The 26,613-nt window shown below is 42.0% G+C and overlaps 1 protein-coding gene across 1 annotated transcript in view; it reads left to right on the top strand.

Moving 5' to 3' along the window:
- Positions 1–1,065: 1,065 nt before the first annotated feature.
- pde9aa (phosphodiesterase 9aa) overlaps positions 1,066–26,613 on the top strand; it is an 87,128-nt gene continuing 61,580 nt past the window's right edge. The window contains exons 1-2 of the mRNA XM_030724415.1: positions 1,066–1,174; positions 21,120–21,190. Of these exons, the coding sequence (XP_030580275.1) occupies positions 1,112–1,174; positions 21,120–21,190 (134 nt within the window). The 5' untranslated portion in view covers positions 1,066–1,111. The remainder of the gene's footprint in view (positions 1,175–21,119; positions 21,191–26,613) is intronic.

Raw genomic sequence — 26,613 nt, 5'->3', positions numbered from 1 at the left:
TTTAATGGCACAATTACAAACAGTGCTGTATGATAGGTGAACAAGTGCCCATTACAAGAAGAACATCACACCCTCAGTGAAGCACGGTGGTGGTGGCATCGTGCTCTGGGGCACGTTTTCTTCAGATGAAGCTGGGGTTTCAGTCAAGGTGGAGGGAATTATGAACAGTTCGAAATCCCAGCCAGGTTTTTCACAAGTCCTTGAGGTGTCTGCCAGAAAGCCGGAGATGAAGAGGAGTTTCACCTTTCAGCAGAGCCCAGACCTCAAACCAGCTGAGAGCAGGCGTGCTCGCAATCTCACGGGGTCATAGGTCACATTAAAGGTGAGAAAGTTCAGCAATGATTGATCCATTTTACACCCCAAAAGCTGGCATTATAACAGGGGCGAGTAGACCTGTACAAACTGAGACTAAAGAAGACGTGAATATGAAAGGTATTATTTTTGTAGGAAGCACAGAGAAAAGCTGGTACACTGATTCAAAATGACTGCTGCCTGAGTTAAATCCTTCATTTATCCCACATGTGGGAAAGTTGAATGCTCATCATCTCTAGTCTAAGTGTCCACTCTGAGGTGGTTTCAGTGGGTAATATCATGGTCATGTTTTTCTAATCGATAAATAAAACAAAAGCCACACATTTAAGAATGAGTCCATGCTCCTGTGCTGCTCTGCTGGACCTGAATCAGTTTAAGGCGCTTCCAGGTGTTAATGAGCGTTCATGTCAACGTTCAGCGCTGTCATTGCCTTAAATTACACTACAGTCCAAAGCTGTGTGTGTGTGTGTGTGTGTGTGTGTGTCCTTAGGCGCGCGCAGACCCCGCAGGTCTATAGTGATTGAGGGGCGGGGACGCGCGCAGACCCCGCAGGTCTGTAGAGATTGGGGGCGGGGACGCGCGCAGACGCCGGCTTTATGATGTGCGGTCGGAGCGAGAAAAAGAAGAACACACTTAGTTTGAGCGTGTTTGAGAAACAGGCGGCGGGATGCTGGCACACCGCTGACTCACTTTTTGCTCCGTGGTTTTTAATAAACGGCGTCAGGAGCAGGACCGGAGCGACGGCACGGAGCCCGGAGCCGTACAGGGACACCCGACGTCGTGAAGCGCAGAGGAAGCAATGGGCTCCGCTTCGTCGTCATATCGGGTCATTTACCTGGACGTGGACGGCAGGATTCAGAAGGTAGGAGCACAGTGTGTGGAGAGCAGGGCAGCGCAGTCGGTGATAAACCCACGGGAGACAGGTGCGCAGGCAGACCCGGGAAATCACGGCACCACAACACCGAACAAAATTACACAAAAAGAGAAGAAGCTTTAAAAGTTGTGGAACTCAGAGCGGCCAATATGAAGCAGGAAGGAACGTGATTGGTTAAAAGCTGAGGGGGTGGGCCTACGTCACAATATTACGAATTCATTCTGATAAAAAGCATTTTAATAAAAATAATCACAAAATAAATAATAACCACACTGAGCAGACAGCTTTACACCAACGTATTTTTATATCAGCTACAATGTAAATTTAAATTCCATCCATTTCCTTCTGCTTATCTTTTTTTTCGGGAGGCTGATGCCTTTCCCAGCTGCCTTAGGGTGAGAGGCAGGGTACAGGTGAGACAAACAACCCCTCACACTCACAGTCACACCTGTGGGCAATTTAGAATCACCAGGTAACCTAACCCCACCGACAGTGGCGGTCCTAGCCTGTTTGGCGCCCTGGGCGAGCATCCCCACCAGCGAGCCTTGAAAAAAGGAGGACGTTCCTTTCTGTTTTCACGCAAAGCCAACCGAACCTTGTGCTATATTATTATAATAATATTATTACATGGGAATACAAGTGTTATTCCAATCTAAATGGTAATGAATGTTCTTAGCTTGAATCTTATTCAGGACACACACAGTGAAAGGGAGTTAAAAATAGCTCCATTTTCTGCTGCCTACATTGTAGAGGGTGACTGCCTCCATACTGAACACAAAAATGAGAATAACCAGGGGTTACAGTGGGAATCAGCAGGTGTGGGAACACTAAGATCAGTTATAGTGGCTCCATGTGGGGAACAGAATCACATCATTAGACTGAGAGCTCCAGTATCTGTTCTGTGTGTGCAGGCTGAGATCAGCTGACCTACTCCCAGGTTTACTGCTCTCTGTGGATGAACTGAATTCAGCAAGGTGGAGCACATGCTTCATGAGCCATCTTGGCTGATTTCCACAACACCACAGCCACTCACAGTATGCTGTTTATACTGTCTTTATACTGACAGTAGGTGGTAGTAGGGCTGGGCGATATGGACCAAATCTAATATCTTGATATTTTTTAGCTGAATGGCGATATACAATATATATGTCGATATTTTTTCTTCCCAAAGGTATAAACAAAGTCAAAGTCAAAGCTACATGTCCCAAATGTCACACAGAAATTTTTATTAACATTCAGCTGTAGATGAACATGAGAAGTTGATCAAAAATCAACTATTGGCATATTTAAATAATAATGCTCCTCAAATAAATTAATGCTTTTTTTCCTCTATAAAAAAAGACTCACAGCTGTGCTATTAAAATGTAAACAGAAAAGATACAGAGCGAAAACAGCAAAAGGCTGACTGATTCTTTACAAAGCCAGTCTGCAGTGAAGTAGACTTCACCAAAGTACTTCCTCCTGTGTGTACTCCTGTACATCCAGTACTCTGTGCAAAATGTGAAAAGACTGAATGAACAAAACTCCATCCTTCAGTCAGCAGGGTTGTAGCCAGCTCAGAAAATCCACAGACATATGCGCTGACGTATTACAGCAACGGGCCCACCTGCTCGATGCAACGTCTGCAAGCACACGAAAAAGACCGACTTCTGCTATTAAGGTCACGTGACTTACGGTACAAACCAACTTCTGCTATGGAGTTGCTGTATGGTGGTGCCCTATTACCTGCAGCCAGGGACTCTTGGGGGACCGGGCGATGCCAAAGCATATGAACAGATGCAGTACGAAGGCTGTATGTACACAAAACACGGCAACAGCGGAGGATTTGAGGCTTCAAGAACTCTCCAAAAGTCACCAACCTCACCGGAAAAAAAAAAGTCACTAAATTTGTCACTAGTTGCTTTTTGGAATGAAATTCGTCAGCGGGGTCTGAAAAGCCGCTAAATCTAGCGACAAAATCACTGAGTTGGGAACACTGCCATGCTGTCGCTTCCTGCATGATTTACGGGTGAAGCGGTGGGAGGGGGGGCAGCGTGAAGCTGTGCAGAGACAAACTGGGAGAAGAGAAAGGTGAACTGGTGGATCTACAAGTATGAATGTAATGCAACATAGACTATATTGATATAAACGATATTGTCTCATCTTCTATTGCGTATGAAAACACATCAATATTTTTAAAAACTCGATATATCGCCCAGCCCTAGGTGGTATTAGGGCTGCAACTATTAATCATTTTAGTAATCAAGTATTGTATCGATTATTCCATCCATTAATCAAGTAATCATAATAAGAAATAATTTTTCTTATTAACAGTTCATCTGCATATTTTAACTTCCGTACTGCAGATGTTTCTCTGTGTGAAACAAACAGGGTGGATGGAGTAGCTACAAAGTTCTCTGTTCTTCATGTTGTTGATCAGGTGGTTGATGAAGGACCTCCAGCTGTTTCCCAGTAAAGGTTTAATGGTGGTTACAGGAACAAGCACTGCTCCTTTGAACGCTAGAAAAATGTCTCCTTTCACTCCACCTGAGCTCACTGTCTGAGTAACGGCTCCGCCTCTTTGCAGACAGACTGCACGTAAAACAGCTGCTGCTGTTGTGTTATCAGTGTTTTTGTTGAAAAACTGGGGGCAGCATTAGTGTAATGTTGTAATGCTTTGTATTCACAAGCACTCTCTGAAATATGTTTCTACTGCAGGTCTATTTTGGTTGCTAATCAGGGATTAAAGCATAAAAAATATTGTGACGGAGCCCCTCAGTACTAAAGCGTCCGCTAGCAAATTACGGTAATGGTGATCCATTCCAGTAACTAACAGCTGAAATTCTCAGCACAGTGAGCAACACACACACACACACACACACACACACACACACACACACACACACACACACACACACAGCACAGAGCGGTGGAGGCGTGCAAAAACATGTCAGCGATGATCCACTCGTGTTAAAGGGTAATTTTTCCAAATGAAGGAAATCCGTGGCAGAGACGGAGAACTTTAATGCTGCTAATGTGGATGAAATGCTCCGCTTACAAGGAGACACCTGAGCTGAGTTTAAATGAAGTATCAAAGCAGTGTCGAAGATTTTTTATAATCAAATTATTTGAGTTATTTGAGGGACCGTTGCAGCCCTACTTGATATAAATGTGGAACTCAGTGAATTAATCTCAGCAATTAGTTAATCTCTCTTTGCTTTTAATAGGGATATTTTGTATCGAGCAGACAGACATTAACCTGTTAACTGGCCATACCAAAATCACCTGAAAAAACTATATGATGCCCTCTGGTTATTATTGGCTCTGTTGTAGCCTGTTAACTGGCCACATCCTGTCCATGGGACGCATGTAAATGGTAAATGGACAAGTTCTTATATAGCACTTTTCTGCTCTATCTGAGCACTCAAAGCACTTTTATTTGGCAGGCTAGACCCTCCCACTTTGATTGACACCTCATTAGGCCAATCATGTTAAGAAATGGGTTTTCAAGAGCCAATAATAACCAAAGGGCATTACGTAAGTTTTTACCAGGTGATTTTGGTACGGCCAGTTACATGATTGGCTGAATGAGGTGTCAATCAAAATGGGAGGGTCTAGCCTTCCATATAAAATACATTACATATGTCCAGTGGATGTGGCCACTGGCCAGTTAAAAGACTAAATGGAGTAAAGGCTGGCCATCAATGAAAACCTTGAGCTCCGAGGGGAGAGAAGCTAGAGAACTGAGGCTCCAGCACCAACAGTTCAGAAACAATTAGAAATGAGAAAAAAAAAGCTATTTATTAACTGATTAAGTCGTGTTTTAGACTGCTTATTGCTAGCTGATCTATTGTGACCCAAAGTGCAGCTGTGACTGGTTCTGAATGACGGCTTTACAGCAGACAGCTCCTCCCCCTCTTCCAGGTACTGCGTACCAGCGAATCTTTTAGTGGTACGCAGTACTGGACCGTACCGGCTTACATTCACCCCTGATTCTGAGTAAGCTGAGCTGGTTCATGTTCTATTTTTTATCGTAATTGTGTTTTTAAGTCCAATCAACAGCTTCTACTGAAATAAACTGAGTTTATATTACTTCATGTCATGTTGATATATTATCAATTCTGAGTAGACTGTACTTTTGTAATGGTCTCTCTTATTGCAATTATGTGTTTGAATTCAAAAACTTAATATTATCAGGTTTTGCACCCACCAAAAATCTAATTTATACCAGTTTTAGCAGACTGCATTGATGGGCCCTGAATGTTGTGAGACAGAGCAGAGATGGTATTGAACCCACATTTGAAGCTTTGCTTGAATGACCAGAATTCAGTGACAAAACGGTGAGTTAAAACCAGGGGTGAAAGTAGTTTTAAATTCTTGCTGGTACTATGGCAAAAACTGTGTGTGTGTGTGTGTGTGTGTGTATAATTATTTATGAATTTATTTCCAGTTTTAATAAATTAACGACACATTTAAATAATTATTTCATTATTCAATCATTTTGTTGATGTTGAGAGATTGGAGGGGGATTGAGTGGAGGTGGAGGGAAGAGTAGATATTTGGTCTTTTCTATTGGTTATTGTTCACCCTCTGGTTCTCTACTTGTAGAGTTTTTTATTGTTCCATGCACAAATGTTATTTGTAAATATTAATGTGTTCAGCAGGGCTGAGTTTTATCATGTTTGTTTATTTACCAAATTTAAACAGACACAGTTCAACATTGTAAAATATATTTTTGTTACTTTTTGTGGGTGATAAAAAGCTATGTTGGGCAGCACAGTGGCGTGGTGGTTAGCACTGCTGCCTCACAGCTAGAATGACATCTGGGTTCGAATCCACCTTGGCCCCTGCCTCTCTGTGTGGAGTTTACATGTTCTCCCTGTGTCTGCGTGGGTTTCCTCCCACAGTCCAAAGACATGCAGTTACTGGGGTTAGATTTTTAAGAACTATAAAAGATAAGTTTGGTCAATTAGAACATACAAGTTAGTTCGATTGGTAATGGAGTAGTGCTTACTTAACAAGCTGAGTTAAATAAATGGGAGGTGAACGATTGCTTAAACTAAATATCTTCAGTTACTGAAACTCTGTTATTAGTACATCCAACTTAGATCTTTCATTCCATTCCAAGAGGGCCTCAAGTACATTGAACATAGTCCACTGCACTTATTCAACTAATGCTTCATTACTTAAAAAATTTAAGGCAAAGAGTTACCTTGTTTTTTTTTTTTAAGTAGATTCAACTTATCCGGGTTTACAGAGTGGTTATCCTGGCAATGCTGCGGAGTTTGTGGTTGTAGGCCCTGCAAAGACTCAACGCTAGGGCTGCATAAAACGATTATTTTAGTAATCGAGTATTCTATCGATTATTCCAGCGATTAATCGAGTAATCGGATAAGAAATACTTTTTTTTATTAACAGTTTATCTGCATATTTTAACTTCCGTAATGCAGTTTCTCGCCATGTGAACAAACAGCGGTGAATGGAGCAGCTACAAAGTTCTCTTTTCTTCACCTTAACACTTGCTGATCAGGTGCTTGATGAAGGACCTCCAGCTGTTTCACAGATTTAATGGTGGTTACTAAAAGAAAAAGCTGCTGTTTTGGACGCTGGAAAAACGTTTCCTTTTTCACTACTTGAGCTCACCGTCACAGCTTCGTCTCTTTGCGCTTGCGCAGTTAAAACCGCTGCCTGCTATGAGTGTTTTGAAAAACTAGTGGCTGCTGGAGCCATGGCGCATGTGTGAGTAATGGTGTAATGCTTTGTATTCACAAGCATTCTCGAAAATACGTTTCTACTGCAGGTCTATATTTAGTCACTAATAAGGGATTAAAGTATAAAAATATTTTGAAGGAGCCCCTCGGTCCTGGGGGGCGGGCCTTCCGGTACCGAACCATCGCTAGTGCTAATGGCCCGCGCTCGCTAGCAAACCAGTTCTGGTAGCTACAGCTGAAGTAAAGACAAAAATAGCAGATGAAATTCTCAGCGAGCACAACACACACAGACACACAGAGAGCAGTGGAGGCGTGGAAATGCATGTCAGCGACAGTTGCCACCCGTCCCGTAAAGTACGGAACACGGCATGTTACGGAGCCGTATTCCACGGAGTCCCGTAACATACGGGGTTCTGTATTTTACGAGACAGGTGGCAACTCTAGATGATCCACTCTGTGTTAAAGGAAATCCATCGCAGCGACGGAGAGCTTTTTAGAATGTGTGCTTGTGTATACGTGAGTGATTCACACTCCAGTCCAGTAGGTGGCGGTAATGCAGTTCTATGTTGGTTTGCCAGCCCCCAATAAACCCACAAAAAAACGTCAGCACTAATGCTGCTAATGCTAGTGAGGAGCGCCGCTTACACCGAGACAGCTGAGCGCGGCAGAGTTTAAACGAAGCATCGACACAGTAAATTTGTGTCGATAAATTTTTAGAATCGATTTAATCGAGTTAATCGATGAATCGTTGCAGCCCTACTCAACGCTACAGCATAAATCAGGGCTAAGATTATACTTGCATAGTGTAATGTGAGAAAATAATTTTAATAATAATAATTGTTTTTTGTGATTGTTTGGAGCCAAAATTGAAATCAAAATTTGATCAGTTGCACAGCCCTAATCTTCACCCAATTCCTCTATTGTGAAGGTGACCATTTGGGTCTTCTTCCAGACCTCGGCAAAGTGGTGACACATCCAGAAAACCTTTATTTACATACAGTTGTTTGAATCTGCAGAAAGTAGAAACTGACTCCAGAAGGTCTTTCCACCTCATGTAAACCTGCAGCTGTCCTTCTCAGAGCTTCACTGAGTTCCTTGGTGTTCCACATTATTCTGAGTCACTCCAACGAGTGCTGTCAAATCTTATTTTATGCCGGCAAAGAGAAGCTACCATCACTAATGAATATCAATAATGTTATCATCACTAATGAGAGGTTAATAGGCCTTGGCGAGTTAAAATGTGAAACCTTCAGCACCACTTATTAAAATGTTGAAGTGGGTGTATGTATATATTTGAGTCTGCATGTATACTTTTGACCTGTGTGATTTAGAGAAAATACCAAATAAATACAAACTTGTGCATCCAGTTCTTGTGTTTTAAAGTCATTTTAAAGTCATTAGATATAATTATATCTGTAAGAGGGACAAGCTTTTCCGGAGGTCATGTTAGGTTTTGGAACGAAATCCAGTTTTCTACAAATGTTCTCTATTTGTTATTATTGAAATCTGTCAATGTTGATGTGCAAGGACTATGTAAGGAGTCTAAGGACCATTCTGCTGGAGTTGGTTGTATAAAAGGGTTCTTTAAACTGACTTCATGTAATTGTAGAATCTGTTCTAATATTCAGGGTCACAAACCACTGAGTTCAGCGGAAAGGAAAACTTTGACTCTAAGGACAAAAACTGCATTGTTCCTCTTGAATCCGAGGTTCGACTAATGGACAGACCCCTCCTTTCCAGCACCCTGGCATAGACCTTACCGGGGAGGCTGAGGAGTATTATCCTTCGACAGTTGGAGCACACCCTCTGGTCTCCCTTCTTAAAGATGGGGACCAATCCAGTGCTACTACAGATCTCCATATGATGTTGCAGAGGCATGTCAACCAAGACAGCCCTACAACACATCCAGTCTACATGTGTTTTGTGGACTTGGAGAAGGCATTCGACCACGTCCCTCTGGGTATCCAATTGGGGGGAGGGGGTGGGGGTGGGGGGGTGTGTGCTGTGGAAGTATAGGGTGTCTTCCTGTGTTAGTGGCCTCAGAATCTCATCTCTGCTTTTTGTGGATGATGCGGTCCTGTTGGCTTCATCAGATGGTGGCCTCCAGTGGAATGGTTCACAGCCGAGTGTGAAGAGGTGCTGATTCTCATGCCTGCCGCTTCACACTAAGCTGTGAACCGTTCCACTGGAGGCCACCACCTGATGAAGCCAACAGGACCACATCATCCACAAAAAGTAGAGTTTGGCATTGGTTGGCCTGGGAACACCTCGGCATTTCCCTGGATGAGCTGGAGGAGGTGGCTGGGGAGAAGGAGGTCTGGGCTTCTTGGCTTAGGCTGTTGCCCTCATGATCCGGCCCCGGATAAGTGGAGTGGTTAGCGTCCACCAAAAAAAAAAAAATGCAGAGGAAAATCCATATTTGTCTGGATCTTAATTTCTTGCAGTAAAATTAAAAATGAGCCCCGTTACATCTGCATAAACTAACAGCATTTCATACAGAGAACATCAGACCGAGAGTCAGACGTGGTGCTGGCACATACTTTTTCACACAGGGTCAGGAAGGTTTGGATAGCTTTTTTTTTTCCCTTAATAAATAAAATCATTTAAAAAACTGCATTTTGTATTTACTTGGGTTATTTTTGTCTAATGTTAAAGTTTGTTTGCTGATCTGAAACATGTAAGTGTTTGCAAAAAGCTCAGAAATCAGGCAGGAGACAAATGCTTTTTCACAGCACTGCACACACTAAAATTCAACAGTGTGTCCCACACGCTGCTTATTCCACCCTGAGCAGGTGTTATCACTTAGCCAGTGGCAGTAGATTAGTCTCATAAATGCTCATTCAGGACGTTTTCCCTGCATCTCCATGTTGGAGCAAAGACAGAGTGCAATCTGTTTACATTGGCCCACCAGTGGAGGAGAAACAGAAGCTCATAAAAGGCCATATACTGAGGTTTATACCTCACTGACACTTTGCATTTATTACATTATGTCTTCTTTATGGAGTTCAATAGTTTATGGAGTTTTTCCATGTCTGCTCCACAAGACACAATTTCCTCATGGAGACATTTTCACAGGCTGGATCATACCCAGCAGTGTTGGAGGATGTGCACTGGTTTCAAGGTATAATAAAGTACAATGTGTCTCAAGCGTCAGGCAGGGACATGGTAAGTTTATGGGGTGATTTTAATCAGTGCTATCAGCGTTTTCATGGTTCTATATGTAATTGATCAGGTCTGTGTTTTCTTTCCTTGCAGCTGTGTAGCTGTCTGCCTAACTTCCTGTCACATTATCAGTATTGACTATAAATGATAGTGAATGGTTTGCATTTAATAATGGGTCTTTTGGCCTCAGGTGCTACTGAGTGCTTTACAATTTTCTCCTCTCATCCACACGTTTAAACATGCATGGTGACAAAGTTGCCATGAAAGGTGCTCACCTTGACCTATGATTTAGTTTCTTGTCCACTTAAGCATGAACTTAAGCAAGAAGAGGAAGTAAGCTTGCACCACAGGCCCCCCATGTTGCACCTGGCTGAGATACTGTTGTTCCAGGCTGGGAATTTTTTCTGGCTGAACCCTGAACCCTGAACCCTGAGGCATCCATGAGTTTTTTTTTTTTGTTTTTTTTTTTGCTTAAGGAGGCTGGTAGTTTTTTGTTGCTAGTCCTGCTGTTAGAAGAGCTTGATGCATCAGGTTATGTAGTATCCTGTAACATTGTTCAGCATTCATGGTTACTGATGTGAAGGGGCATATTTTAATCCAAATTTTCCCAAACTTTACAAAGGTCAGGTTTTAGTGCCTAAACCTAACCAAGTAGTCTTGATCTGAAAGTGAAAGTGAAAAGAAAGTAAAAGAACAAAACAATGCAAGTCAAGAAACAGAAAAAATAGAGAATTGCAAAAGGTCTCCTGCTTCATAAACCTACAGTTTATGCCATAGTGATCCATCTTAATGCAGAGTGTTTATGGGTCAGGGCGACAGAAACCAAGGGCACAATGAGGCGGGTGGGACCTGACAGAACAGCAGTAACAGCTGGGATGAGAACACGCTGCAGTATTACACAAGCTACCACACACTAACTCTGCATTTCAACACTCTTTCTTTTTAGATTGGCTTAGACTTTGAAATGATGAATTGGCTTGCTATTAAAAATAATGAATTTTAATATTTGTCATTCAACTGTATCGAATAATACAAATTGTAGTAAAGAAGTGAAAAAAAGAAGGCACTGCTGTAGTAACGCGAGAACTCAGCGGGAGTCTCGGCAGCTTCGAACATGGAGGCATCAGTTTTCTCCACCAGCTTATTTTTAGACACTTTCAAAGGTAATAAAGAATATGTCTGTGTAGATTCTCAGTCATCCAGGTCATAGTAGTCTCTGGAGCTTGAAAAAGGCGACTGGACTTCTTTTTGTTTCTTGAAGACGTTTCACCTCTCATCCGAAAGGCTTCTTCAGTTCTCAACCAAATGGTGGAGAGACCCAGGTATTTAAACCCCTGTGGGCGTAGTCCCCTGGAGGTGGTTATGACCCTCTATTGATCATGTGCGTGAACACATGTGCCCAGGTGTGAAGGGGGCGTGGGTCATATTTAATCAGTGGTTTCAGTTGAAACCAATTTAGGACTCCGCTCCATTGTTTCCTGTGGCCTATTGAGGTCACTGGAACAAAGGTGTGAATGGGGGTTGAGACGTCTGGGAAGGGAGCTCAGGACAGCACTGTAAGCGGGGGAAAGTTGGTGACGTAATCCACCTCCTCTGTTCAATGATGGTTGTTCACAGTGGACATAGATGGCTTCTTTCACTCCTCTTTCAAACCATCTGTTTTCCCTGTCCAAAATGTGAACATTGGCATCCTCAAAAGAGTGCCCTTTTTCCTTCAGATGCAGATGTACTGCTGAATCTTGTCCTGTCGAGGTGGCTCTTCTATGTTGTGCCATTCGTTTGTGAAGAGGCTGTTTGGTTTCACCAATGTAGAGGTCCGAGCACTCTTCACTGCACTGAACAGCATACACTACATCGCTGATCTTGTGTTTGGCGGGTTTGTCCTTGGGATGAACCAGTTTTTGTCTTAGGGTGTGACTTGGTTTGAAGTATACTGAGATGTCAAGCTTGGAGAAAATTCTTCTGAGTTTCTCTGACAAGCCCGACACATAAGGGATGACAATGTTGTTCCTCTTGTCCTTCCTATTCTCTGTAGTTTGTGTTTGGCCTTCATTCCTGTGCATCTTAGCTGATTTGATGAAGGCCCAGTTGGGGTAACCGCATGTTTTGAGGGCTTTCTTAATGTGTGTGTGTTCCTTATGCTTCCCTTCTGCCTTAGAGGGAACACTTTCCGCACGGTGTTGTAGGGTCCTGATCACCTGATTAAATATTTTAAATATTAAATACTGATTAAATATGACCCACGCCCCCTTCACACCTGGGCACATGTGTTCACGCACATGATCAATAGAGGGTCATAACCACCTCCAGGGGACTACGCCCACAGGGGTTTAAATACCTGGGTCTCTCCACCATTTGGTTGAGAACTGAAGAAGCCTTTCGGATGAGAGGTGAAACGTCTTCAAGAAACAAAAAGAAGTCCAGTCGCCTTTTTCAAGCTCCAGAGAGTAATAAAGAATAATTTCTGTGCTTTTTTTCATTAACTTCAACACACTGGAGCACGGCAAAGAGGATCTGGACAGTTTACAGGTTTATATCGACGAGTGTTACCAGTGAATTGTTGTGAGGAAAACAGCCGACGCCGACTCCCTCCAGCAGCAAAGGAACTCTGTCCAATTAAGGAAGCCGCCCTGAAAACTCCCCAGGAGCGGCTTCTCCACAGACCAGCACTGTGGTGGACATCTTGGAGTCCATAAATGACCAACTGTCCAGCTTTGACGCCCGCCTGGCCCTAGTGGAAATCCTCCACAAAGAGTTTTAGGCCTTGTAGGAGTCCGTAGAGTTCAGCCAAAAGCAGGTGGAAACACTTGCTGCTGAAAATGCCGTCCTCAGAGAGTCGGTGCAATCCCTCACCGAGGGAATGACCCGGCTCTTGGAAGAAAATAAAAAAATGAAAGAAACCGTTATCGAGCTCCAGAGGGATAACCTCGTATTTTCAGGCATCCTGGAAAAGGCAGAAGAAAACCCAGAAACCATCGCCCAGACCAATTGTGGCCAAATTCGAGCACAAAAAGAGCTGGAGAAGAGCTGTGGCCAGGAGCTGAGACGAATGGACTTCACCGTGAACAATCAGTTTCCAAAGGAGATCCTGGAACAATGCAAGGTCCTATTCCCAATCAAGTTCATGCAAGCAGGCTCCTGAGCTGTCATTGCAGTCGATGAACTTTGTGAGCAGACAGCTGTACCACTGCCAGAAAACCACTCCATGGCTCTACTGATCCTTCAGGTCATCTGTGTCCACACTGATGTCTTTTTCTGAGGGTTTTTTTTCCTACTTGTATTCAAATGGTCTACTAGACATGTCTAAATAGGATAATTGATGCCAGCATAGTTTTTTGGGGGGTGGGGGGTTGGGCCCCCCTTCCCCCCTTCCTGTTGTTGTTTTAAAAATGGTCCTTTGGTGACAGTATCGTACACCCTGACTCCAGGCTGAAGGTAGATTTATAATACTTAATTTATCTATTCAGAATGTAGATTTATGTATTGCTAGTATATACGGACCAAATATTGATGACCCCTCCTCCTTTCATGCTTTCTTCACTTCACTCTCTGATCACTCTGACACCACACTAATAATAGGAGGAGACTTCAACCTGGTACTTAATGCAGATACTGACAGGCTCAGTACAGCAGTGAATCAGAGGAACTGGCATCTGCAGACATTCTTAAACAGTACATGAAGGATTTTGGTCTTTGTGATGCTTGGTGTTCACATCACCCCACTCTGAGGGATTATACCTTTTTCTCATCAGTACATCACTCTCACTCCCGCTTAGATTACTTTTTAGTTAGCAGCTCCATGATGATGGATATCACAGACACTCAGATCCACCCTATCACTATCAGTGATCATGCACCGGTGTCTCTCTCTCTCTGACACAGAAAAGAGTTACACCACCAATCAGGAACTGGAGATTTAATACATCATTACTTAAAGAACAAGATTTCATTAATTATTTTAAAAAGGAGTGGTCAGCATATTTAGAACATAATGACCTGCCAGGAATATCACCATGTGTTCTTTGGGAAGCAGGAAAGGCAGTAATGCGGGGCAAAATATTATCTTACTGCTCGCATAAGAAAAATAAAGAAAAAACACTTGTGTTAGAATTAGAACAGAAAATTAAATCTTTAGAAACTGCCTATGCTGCCTCACCACAAGAACATATAATTACCAACCTGAGGAAACTGAAACTGGAGTTAAATGAAATAATTGATAAAAAGATACAATTTATGTTACAGAGGCTGCGTTTGGAAAACTTCGAGCATGGAAATAAATCTGGAAAATTCCTAGCCAACCAGTTAAAATTAAATAAAGAAAAAACTGCTATTTTTTCTATTAAAGACTCAATTGGTAACATTACTCATGACCCACAATAAATAAATAAATGTTTCAAAGACTTTTACGAAGCCTTATACTCACCACAGATTAATCCATCTGATGCTGCTATTGAAGAATTTCTTAATAATATAAATCTACCAAAGCTAAATGATGAAGTGGTTGCAGCTCTGGATTTGCGTCTTTCATTATCTGAATTTAATGAAGCAATACAGCATCTCCCAAATAATAAAGCCCCAGGCCCAGATGGTTTTCCAGCAGAGTTTTATAAAGAATTCTGGTCTGAGCTAGAACCCATTTTTTTTCAGAATGGTGATTCAGGTTCAGAATAATCATATGTTATCTCCAACCATGAACTCTGCTAACATCAGCCTACTTCTTAAACCAGGCAAAGACTCCACAAAGACCTCTCTTTAGATGCAGAGAAGGCATTTGATCAGGTTAACTGGAAATGTTTATTAGCAGTTCTACACAAATTTGGATTTGGTTCATCCTTCATAAACTGGATCAGAACACTATACAGCTCTCCAAAGCTCCCAAAGCTTCAGTCTGCAGAGGGGCACCAGGCAGGGCTGCCCACTCTCTCCTTCACTTACACTACCAGGAGCAATCCGACAAAATGCAAATATTAAAGGGATTATATATAAAGGGATTCAAACTGAAAATACAGATCATAAAATAAGCCTTTATGCCGATGATGTATTACTTTTACTTGGGAATTCACAAGCTTCTCTTTTGAAGACTATCACACTAATAGATAAGTTCTCGTCTATATCAGATTACTCCATCAACTGGAGGAAATCAACAGTTTTGCCTCTGAATTGTAATTTTCAGAATACCTCCAGGACTCCACTACTCCACTAGTCAGGCAATATTAGATATTTAGGTATAAATTTTTCCACTACGCTCTCAGACTTGGTTTGGTTAAGTCATATCCCCCCCATTAAAAACAATAGTGGATGATCTCTCACGTTGGAATAGTTTACCTATATCACTCATGGGGAGAGTCACCGCCATCAAATGATGGTTTTACCGAAAATTAATTATCTGTTCTCACTGATCCCTAATAAACCTTCTGTTGCTTGGTTTAAGTCACTAGACTCAAACATTTCAAACATTTTATGGAAAAACAAACCATCAGGGATAAGTTTAAAAACTTTACACAAACCAAAGCACAATGACGGTCTAGAACTACCAAACTTTTATCACTATTTCTTAGGCAGAAGACAGGAATACATTTCAAGGTGGATCAAATCAAACTCATTAGATGGCCCATGGCTGAATCTAGAACAGGCACTTTGTGGAAATAAAAATGTCAGATCTACCTTTCATTAGCCCCAGTATTAAGCATCATAACTGCTTTAAAAGCCTTCGTATAACCTTGTGAAAACAAGCAATAGGATGTGCTGCAGGGCTCCTGCTTCTAGGTTGGGCTCTCTCTCCTGCTGCAGTCAGACGTCTCTGTGATGGTGTTATGATGCATGAAAATCAAAACATTTAAAGTGCCTATAGCTGGTTCACATTATGCAGATATTAAAGTGTTGATGTGAACTCATCTTCCACTGCAGATGGACTGTGGCTGTGTTGAATATTCAGACATTTTGTTTCTGTGTTGAGTTTGCTTCCATCTGAGTCTGAGTTCATCTGAAAGTGTCGATACGATTTTATAAAGTTCAGCGGTGGATAATGAGTACTGATGAATGTGTGTTTGGTGACAGCACACTGAGTCATCTTCTGCACAGACAGGCTGTGATGAAACCAGGAGCAGTTTAATCCCCTTCACAGTGAGGCTGAACTGATTGATCAGTCTATCAGCAGAAACTCAGTTACCATGTGCTGATCATCAACCACGTATTCATGATCTGATTCAGCTTCTTAAATGCTTCTGCTGGGGTGCGTCTCCACCTGTCTGTCTCATCCACCTGTGACAAGCTGCCATTGGCAGACGGTTAGAGTGCTCTTTGACCTCGTTGACCCCCTCCTCCTGTCATTTATTGCTGCTTTCTGCCTCTTTGTAATCACTGATGCCATCACATGCAAATCATTTACCTATGTGGGTCATCACACTCACTGGTTGTACAACACTAATTACTTACATGTGCTATGATAGTACTTGTTTAGAAGGAGGCAGGACGAGGAGACGGGGTGATTAATTTAGAGGATGGGATCACAGTTCAGACTTTCTCCAGAGCGTCACATTCATTTTGTCAGAACTGAAATATCCTGCTGCAGTTTCTCTACAAGTATGTGAACATTTTCATGGGTAGAAAAATGTTCTCTAATTTCAGTTTTGTTTTCTCACCAATAGACAAATATGTTAGATCACTTTAACATTAAAACTTAACAGTTATCATTTCTCCTGCCACTTCCTGCCATGGTGCTGCTGGTCATTTATATGTGTAAATAAGGAAAGAGATCTACAGTACAGCATGCACACAATAATCCCACTTGTTTGAGCTGCCAGACTAACAGGTTTAAAAAAATATTAAAACTTACATTAAAAAAGAAAATATTTTACATTAAAACTTGCTAAAAATTAGGGATGGCACGATACCACTTTTTTAGGTCCAATACCGATACCGATATTTTACATTTGGATATCTGCCGATACTGATAAAAATCCGATCTTTTTTTTAAAAAAAACAAACAAACAATTGATTTCAAATGCTTGGATACATTTTACATAAGTCAACAGTCTCTCACACAACAAAAATCAAAATCTTTTAGTTGTCCCATGTACAAGACTAAGAACCTGGGAGGGGCAGAGCTTTTCAGGCAGTGGTACCAAAGCTCTGGAACTGTTTACCACTCCAGCTCCATTTAGCTGACTCTGTCACGTCTTAAAAAACAGTTGAAAACGTTTCTGTTTAACCAGGCTTTCTGTTGACTTTATTTTTATTCTTTTTCTTTTAATATGGTAATGTTAACATGTTTTTAACATGGTGTTTTATCTGGTTTTTTGATATTGTGTTTTAATTATTGTACAGTGCTTTGTGACTTTTTGTCTGTGAATAGCACTAAATAAATAAACTTTGCTTACTTACAACAATCACTCTATCACCTGAATCCTGTTGCTCCTATGTGAGAAGGTGATGCACTGGCTTATGGTATGTTGCAAATTTCAGAAGGGCTGCAACTATCGCTTATTTTAGTAATCGAGTATTCTATCAATTATTACCCGAGTAACTGGATAAGAAATACTTTTCACATTAACAGTTCATCAGCATATTTTAACTTCTGTACTGCAGTTTTTCCCTGTGTGAAACAAACAGGGTGGATGGAGCAGCTACAAAGTTCTCTTTTCTTCACTTACTGATCAGCTGGTTGATGAAGGACCTCCAGCTGTTTCCCAGTAAACTTTTAATGGTGCTTACAGGGAGAAAACTTCCTTCTGCTCCATCTGAGCTCACCGGCTCCGTCTCTTTCCGCTTGTGCAGACTGATTGCAGGTAAATCAGCAGACTGCTGCTGTTGCGTCATCAGTGTTTATGTTGAAAAACTGGGGGCTGCAAGAGCGTAATCTTGTAATGCTTTATATTCACAAGCATTCACCTAAATATGTTTCTACTGCAGGTCTATATTTAGCCACTAATCAGGGATTAAAGTATCAAAAATATTTTGACGGGGAAGGGGTTCTTCCGGTACTGGACGGTCACCAGTGCTAATATCTGCGCTCGCTAGCAGTATGTCCGGGAGCTGAAGTAGAGAAAAAAATAACAGCTGATTCTCAGCACAGCGAGCACAACACACAAGCACACAGAGAGCGGTGGGGGCGGAAAAACATGTCAGCGATGATCCACTCAGTGTCAAAGGGAATCCGTTGCAGCGACGGAGAACTGAGGGGGTTATTTCCTGATCCACTCCATTCCAGGAGGTGGTGGTAATGCAGCCCTAAGCTGGTTTGGTCAACCGCAAACCCACAAGAAGAAGACGATGACGGAGAACTGTAATACAGCTAATGTGGGTCAGATCGGATCGGATTGCATTTTTTATTTCTTTCCGATATCCGATCCAGTAATTTGGGCCAGGATCGGACCGATACTGAATATCGGATCGGCGCATCCCTACTAAAAATATCAAACAGAAACAGATTGTTTATCTGCTCTGATGGCCTCAAAGATGTTTCAGACACGAGTTCTACATTATCATAATAATAATGCTTTCCTACAGCGGTCAGAACACAACAAATCACAGATAATACATAAAAGCTCAGAATAAGAAGCTCAGTGGAGCTAAAGCCAGTATGCTGTCTTATTAAGTGTCACCCATCTTACATCGGCCGGTGTTATTCCTCAGGGCCACAGTGAGCTATAGTTTGTTGTGACCATAAATAAGCCCATGTATGAAAGATTGTCCACTTTTCACATCTGGAAGTTATGTCAAACCTGCATTGTTTCTGATAAGCAGCAGGTCCCGTGGCTTCAGAAAGACTCTGGCCTATTTGGAGGTCTTTGGCTCACCTGGTCAGCAGACTGCTGTTTTTCTACACCTGAACAAACTAGATGGGACCAACATAGGATGGTGTTCAGCAGGACCGCGAGTGATTTACTGTGGGACTGACAGGGCTGATGAGTGTGCAGTACCCCTCAGTGTCTCAGCCAGAGCTGCCCTCCTTCATCTTCAAAATACCAAGGGTATGACATCACTACAATCACCGTATGACATCACTGGGTGATGTCATGCAGTGATTGTAGCATTTGACCATGACTGTCATGCTGGCTGTGGTATATTGTGAACATTTACAAGTTGTCAAAACTGTGTTGTAATACTGAATGGTTCTACTGGCTGCATCCATTCATCGAGTAACTCGATTATAAAAAAGCTTTGATGCAGGTTTTTTGCTTCAGTGCTTCATTGTGTAGCACTTGTGTCACCACATGTGTGGATATCAAGTATTACAACATTAAGCCTGTGTAGGCCCCAGTTTTTCAACAGAAGCACTGATAACACAGCAGCAGTGATGATGATGATGCTGTCACAGTTTAACGTGGATCTGTCTGCACACACGGCCAAGCACAAAGAGGCGGAGCCAGCACTGAGACGCTGAGCTCAGGTGGAGTGAAAGAAGCGTCTTTCTAGCACCGAAAGCAGCAGCACCTGTTCCTGTAACCACCATTAAACCTTCACTGGGAAACAGCTGCAGGTCCTTCATCAACCACCTGATCAACAAGCTGCAAGGAGAAGACAAGAACTTCAGAGCTGCTCCATCCACTATTTGGTTCACACAGAGAATCTGCAAAGTTACAGTGACATCTGCAGATGAACTGTTAGCTTACTGACAGCATCAGGCTGATACCTGCAGCGAGGGGCCCGTCTGAGGGGGCAGAGGGTGTACGAGACCAAAGCTATTTCAGGGATTTAGAAATACTGTTTTGCAGATTTAGATTATTTGTAAATAAATTTTATAAATCAAATTGTATTAATATTTAAGGCCAGTAAAAATATACATGGGCCAGTAAAACACTGAGCCTGTTAGGCTGGGCACTGAACATTATTAACATCTACACCATCAGAACGTCCGTGTTCTGCAGCAGAAAACGTTAAAGCCCAGGACTCACCTGAGCTCTGACAGCGCGACAGGCTGCAGTCACCACATCCTCCTTTACAGACTCACAACCACAGATTCATCCACAGCACACACACACACACATGCACACGCACACACACACACACACGCACACATGCACACACACACGCACACACACACACACACTGTGCTTGTGATTGTGTATTTTTGCATTAAAGAATATGGTTCTAATATACAATGGAAGGGTTTAAGACCTGTTTTTTCTTTTGAATATTTATTATTGCTCATTTCAAAGACAAAAGGACTGCTTGTCTGATTACTTGAGTAATCAATGGAATAATTTCTAAAATAATTGATAGCTGCAGCCCTAACAGTGACTACAGTCTAATATACAATAACATAGCACATGCCCGTTGGTTGGTCCCGCCTCTTCTGCCATGTAAGAAGATGGCACATATTGAGGATGAGGAGTGTGCAGCGCTCCACTCAGCTTCTTTGTTATCCATGTGCTCTGAAAGCACATCCATAGAATTCCACTACAGCATGTAAAGGTCTTTATGGTTTTGCCTGTTCTCTTGGTTTGGACACACTGATGGATCCTGCTGCTGTATGATGCTGCAGTGATGCATTAGCTCAGAAGAAAGACTCCTACAAACAACTGTAAGTAAAAAAAAAAATCAAACCTCAGTTTAATGTGTTTATGAGCGTACAGTCGTTGAGACTATTTCTATATCAGGACAATATTTTTAAAGCATTTGCATATGTAATAGAAAACAAAGTGTGTGTGTGTGGGGGGGGTCTCAGCATAAATCAAATGTTTCATGTTTGATATGTTTTTGCCTTCCTCAGCTGATGAACTTCAGCACTCATTCTGACCTGCAGCAGTGTGTCAGAATGTCCAGACTTTGCCCTGTGTGTAGTTACAGCTTGTGTGCACAGGTTTGTAGGGAAGGCTTTGAGGCTTCCTCTTAGTGGCAGATTTGTTCCTGCAGTGTTGGAACATGAAACTCATCCTGTGCTCTAAGGTGGCTGCTGAATGATGCTTGTGTTAAAGCTGGTTATCAGAAGCACTTAAATAAGCCTGAACTGCTTTGACTAACATCAGTTTCTTCTCATCTGATATGCATCAATGATAAAAGTGTGTTTCTATACACTGTTTTCATTTTGTCGTGTCATGGACTGTAAATAGGAACCTGTGTGTGCTGCTCTCCTACAGGTGGTGTTCAGCAGATTCTGCAGCCCATGTGATATTAAGGAGCTTTTTTGTACAGCGCTGGGTGTTCCAAGGTGAGACACACACACACACACACACACACACACACACATATTCATCTCTCATCAGCTCAATGCTCAGTCAGCCCTGCAAACAGCAGAGTGATAATTATCCTCCGTCAGTGGACTGCTGCTGTAAGACCATATGAAGGCATCATGTTTGATTAGCACAGCACTCCAATATCCTCCTGGATATTTTATTATGCTGTTGCTAAGTAGAATCCTATCTAAATAGAATCCTATCTAAATAGAATCCAATCTAAGTAGAATCCTATCTAAGTAGGATTCTATTTAGATAGGATTCTATCTAAATAGAATCCAATCTAAATAGAATCCAATCTAAGTAGAATCCTATCTAAATAGAATCCTATCTAAATAGAATCCAATCTAAATAGAATCCTATCTAAGTAGAATCCTATCTAAGTAGAATCCTATCTAAGTAGAATCCTATCTGAGGCCTGTGGTACACCTGCAGATATTTTAGAGTTCATGTCATCAGTCCTGAGGAGTGGACTGTGCAGTGAGATTGAAGTCAGAGACCTCTGTTTGATCTGGCTAAATCACCATGGTAACACTGGTTGGGATGCTCTGAGTTTCAGTTTCAAATTGACTGAAGGGCTGTGTTTTTACTGATTCTTTTATTTACAGCATGTTTGCAGCACAGTATATAGATCCTCTGCTGGGGGAATACGTTTTAAATGTGCAGCCACAGGCCTGCCTTCATTCAGTGGGTTTATCCAGTGGATGAAGGCAGGCTGTGCATTGCCACAGGCATGTGTATATTTTCATGTAGTGATAGAGAAAATGAATGTTGTTATACTTGATTCTGATCTGCTGCTCAGTCTCTTTTAGTCTGCTGGAATTGCAGCTACCAGAACACAGAGCACACACCAAGAATACCTGTTCAATCAATCACATTAATTTCACTTTGATCTGCTGACAAACTAAACCAATTTCCATGTTGTAGAACATGTAGCATAGCCTGGTCATTTTCACAAATTAATTAACTCTCAAACTTGAAAGTCAATGTTCAATTCAATTCAATTCAGTTTTATTTATATAGCTCCAAATCACAACAAACTGTCACCTCAGGGTACTTTATATTGTATGTAAAGACCCTACAATAATACAGAGAAAACCCAGCAGTCAAAATGACCCCCTATGAGCAGCACTTGGTGACAGTCGGAAGGAAAACCTCCCTTTTAACAGGAACAAGAGGGCAGGTGCACCCCAGTAGACCGTATCACCCCAATAGAGTGAAGTGCTCTCTCTTTCTAGTCCCTGTCAGTACTCTAGCTGCAGCATTTTGGATCAGCTGAAGGCTTTTCAGGGAGCTTTTAGGACAGCCTGATAATAATGAATTACAATAGTCCAGCCTAGAAGTAATAAATGCATGAATGAGCTTTTCAGCATCACTCTGAGAAAGGATGTTTCTAATTTTAGAAATATTGCGCAAATGGAAAAAAGCGGTCCTACATATTTGTTCAATACGTTCATTTAAGGACAAAAATGACTGTTGGTCCCAGTAAATGAACAGGGTCACTTCCTTCTCTGTAAAAAGATTTTCAGGTGTGATGTGAGATGATGCTCCGGAGGAAAGCAGAAAAAAGTCTGTCGAGTCACAGCAGGCTGTTTTCTGAGACACTTGGTAAATGGACTAGTTCTTATATAGCTACTACCCTACTCTGTCTGAGCACTCAAAGCACTTATACAGCATGTTTACATTTACCCCATTCATACAAGCACTTCCATGATTAACTAAGTTCTTTTATTGTCTAACATTCACACTCCAACGCTTGCATCAGAGAGCAACGTGACAAACAGATACATGCCAGTGTATCTTGCCCAAGGATACACTGGCATGCAGCCTGGAGTAGCCAGGAATCGAACCGCCGACCTTCCAATCAGTAGGTGACCTGCTCTACCTCCTGATCTGAAACCATTTAGGTTTGACATCATAAATCTATAAGAGACCAAAGATCAACATGTCTGTCTCTATGTCTCTACTTGTTGGTAAATCCCAGCCCGGCCCTCCTCTTCTTCTTGTTAACTGGTCGTTTGGATCTTAGGGTGAAGTCTCTGTACGTTTGTTCATGAAGTATTCAATGAACAGCAGACTGTGACTCCTTCACTTCTGCCCTGTGGAGGTTGTTGCTGATTAGGGCTGTTTTAGGGTCTTTCCTTACAGCCCTTTTCTGTCATCAGCTGCTGTTTACCTGTTCGGTCTACCTGTTCCACATCTGTTACTTAGTACACCTGTGATGACTTTCTTCTTCAGGATGTTCCAAACGGTTATACTGGCTCATGTTTGTTGATGGCTCTGACTGATTTTCCATCTTCTCTCAGCTTCACAGCTGCTTGTTTCTCACCCACAGACAGCTCTCTGGTTTCATGATGGTTCGTCCTCTAACTATACCGTATTTTCCGGAGTATAAGTCGCACTTTTTTTCATAGTTTGGCTGGGGGTGCGACCTATACTCCGGAGCGACGTATATGTGACATTTATAACACATGAACCAAAATACTCCAGCCACTTGACATCTCCGTGAACTGCAGCTTTAAGGCAGTCTTGCGTAACCTGTGGGCGCAGTGGATGGAGAGCACAGCTTAACGGCAACTGGGAGAATGCGCCACCCAACTTTCCTGGAAGTCATTGGATGGATCAAGAAAACATGGGCTTCAGTGACAAACCATCCTGTTGGGATTCAGAAAGGCTGGAATAATTGGAACTGCAGCTGACGACGAGTCTGACTAACGCGACACAGAAGAGGAAGCGGCGCTTCGTCTACGGAGTGTACGGAATTGTTTAGAAGTGACACCGAGGATGAAGAATTCAATGGATTGATGGTTTGGTTAACTTGTTAGTATGTTCTTTATGCTATGGTTATCTGAATAACTTAATGTTACGTTAACATACTGTAGCGATTCTCTTAGTTAGAGAGCGTGTTGATGTTGTGGGATTTCGGACTGTTCAGGAGGTTCGTGAAGGCAGCATGGAGAGAGAGAAAAAGACCGAGAGCTTGCCTGTGTGTGTGTTGCTGTTCCGCTGTTGTAGTTGTGGTTGGCGTGGCTGTGGCCTACAGCAGCCGTTTTTCTGTTAATAAAGACGACCTTTGTTGTGAATATCACCAACTTTGGAAGTGTGTTTACAACGTTACAATACCGAACACGTGTTCGTTGTGCGTCATGTAGCTGAATGTGCTACGTTAGCATAACGTAGGTGTAACCGTGTTCGTCCTGTTCTTTAATCCATTATTATTTTAAATTGCCGTTCAAGATGGAATTTGTGCTCTGAGTCTCGGATTCTATCAACCCCCCCCCCCCCCCAAAAAAAAGTGCGACTTATAGTCCGGTGCGACCTATATATGTTTTTTTCTTCTTTATTATGCATTTTTTGGCTGGTGCGACCTATACTCCGGAGCGACGTATAGTCCGAAAAATACGGTAAATACACAGTCTGCACAGGCAGAACCCAAATCTGACAGTGAGTGCAGACATTCAGCAATATTTATTGTTTAAATAGGACAGACCTGGGCAACAAAATACACCTGTCAGTCACATGTTCCAATACTTATACTCACAAGAAAAATGGGTGTCTTCAGCCCAAAGGTGCCATCTTCTGTACTATGTATCAGATCCAGATGTAAATACCTGGAAATAAAACCTGACATGTTGATCTTTGGCCTCATATTCATCTTTTCTTATCAAATCCAAATGTTTTCAGTCTACAGCAGTGATTCTCAAATCCAGGCCTCGTGGCCCAGCGTCCTGCAGGTTTTAGATGTGTCTCTGAGCCAACACACCTGAATCATTAGCAGGACTCTGGAGAACTTGACTGCATACTGAGGAGGTAATTCAGCCATTTGATTCAGGTGTGTTGGATCAGGGACACATCTAAAACCTGCAGGACACTGGGCCATGGGGCCTGGATTTGAGAATCACTGGTCTACAGCAAAAATAATGGGACTGGCCTCACTGTTCCAGTACTTTTGGAGGAGAGTGTACAGTAGCAGTCAATGGTTTAGATAAACTTACCCATTCATATGAACAGGTAAGTGTGTCCAAACATTTGGAACTGTGTGTAGGAATCTACTATAGTGGAATATTTATTTAGCCTATTTCTTTAGATTGTCATTATTTTGTGCTATTGTAATTTAAACTTATTTCATATTAAATATTGAAGTTTAGTACTAAAGCTGGCCAAATAGCATGAAGTGGTAGGGGGATTTAATTATGGCCTGTTAAATCTATTACTATCTACTGTTACGTTTGATTGGATCACCTGTGTCTGAGGAGGAAAACCGAGGGACTGAGAATATTACACACACACACACGTGTGTGTAATATATATAGGTTTTCTTTTATTAAAAATATACCCGACACTGCCAACAGTATTCACTCGTCTGCCTTCACACACATGAACCTGAGTAACATCCATTTTTAATCCAGAGGGTCTAATATGATGTGGGCCCACCCTCTGCAGCTGTAACAGCTTCAGCTCTTCTGGGAAGTCTTTCCACAGATCTACTTGGACACGCTTACATAAGCATGTCCAAGTAGATCATGGTTTCCAGTTTGTCCATGAATTTGAACCCAGAATCTTCTTGGTCCTTGGTGTGTGTTGGTGTGAGGCAGGGTTATTATAGTTAACGAAAACGAACGAAATAACGAAAACTGAAATTGAAAAAACATTGTCGTTAACTGAAATAAATAAAAACTATAATTAAAAGGAAAAAACGATAACTAATTAAAACTGAATTGTGAGTTTACAAAACTAACTAAAACTAACTGAAATTATCGATAAACTGACTTTCATTTACTGGTTTGTTTTTTTTCTTTTTTAAGCCTTGTGGATTGATATGAAATCATTTTTTCTGCTCTCCGAGTTTAAGCTGGGAGCGCCACAGGACAACTGTGTGAGTGCGCATGTGCGTGCGCTCACCACGCTGTAATGGCTGCGGTCTGCCGAGAAAGCGGCAGAGTCCCGTATGGAGGTTCTTTGAGTACAAGAGCACAGATAGAATCGAAAGTCTTGTTGTGGAGATGAAAAATGTGCGGAACATTTCTCAGTCAGGAAAAACCAGCAACATCAAAGTCCACCTCAAACTGTTGCGTCCTTGTGCGTTTCCGGCTACTTTATCAGTGAGAGAATAACAATCAGGAATAATAATCAAAGCATCAATATAAGGACTCACAACTGTCAGCAAATTCCTGGTAGGAGACTGCTGAAACTATCAGGATGGACGTGAAGGAATGAAGAAAGTGAAAAAAAACAGGGACAAATATGTTTGCAGCCAAAAAACTGAGCACAAAGAGCGAGGACCAAAAAAGAAGTCCCAGCCTGCGCTGCATATAAAACACCTGCACACGACCACAAGGTAATTAACACACACACCAGCTACACAAGCATAAATGTGGACATGAGGTCGGACACTTCC

This window comes from Archocentrus centrarchus, unplaced genomic scaffold (assembly GCF_007364275.1).
Source record: "Archocentrus centrarchus isolate MPI-CPG fArcCen1 unplaced genomic scaffold, fArcCen1 scaffold_36_ctg1, whole genome shotgun sequence".
NCBI classification, from domain to species: Eukaryota; Metazoa; Chordata; class Actinopteri; order Cichliformes; family Cichlidae; genus Archocentrus; species Archocentrus centrarchus.
Note: the sequence above shows the minus strand (reverse complement) of the source record. Positions and strands in the feature narration are given on the sequence as shown.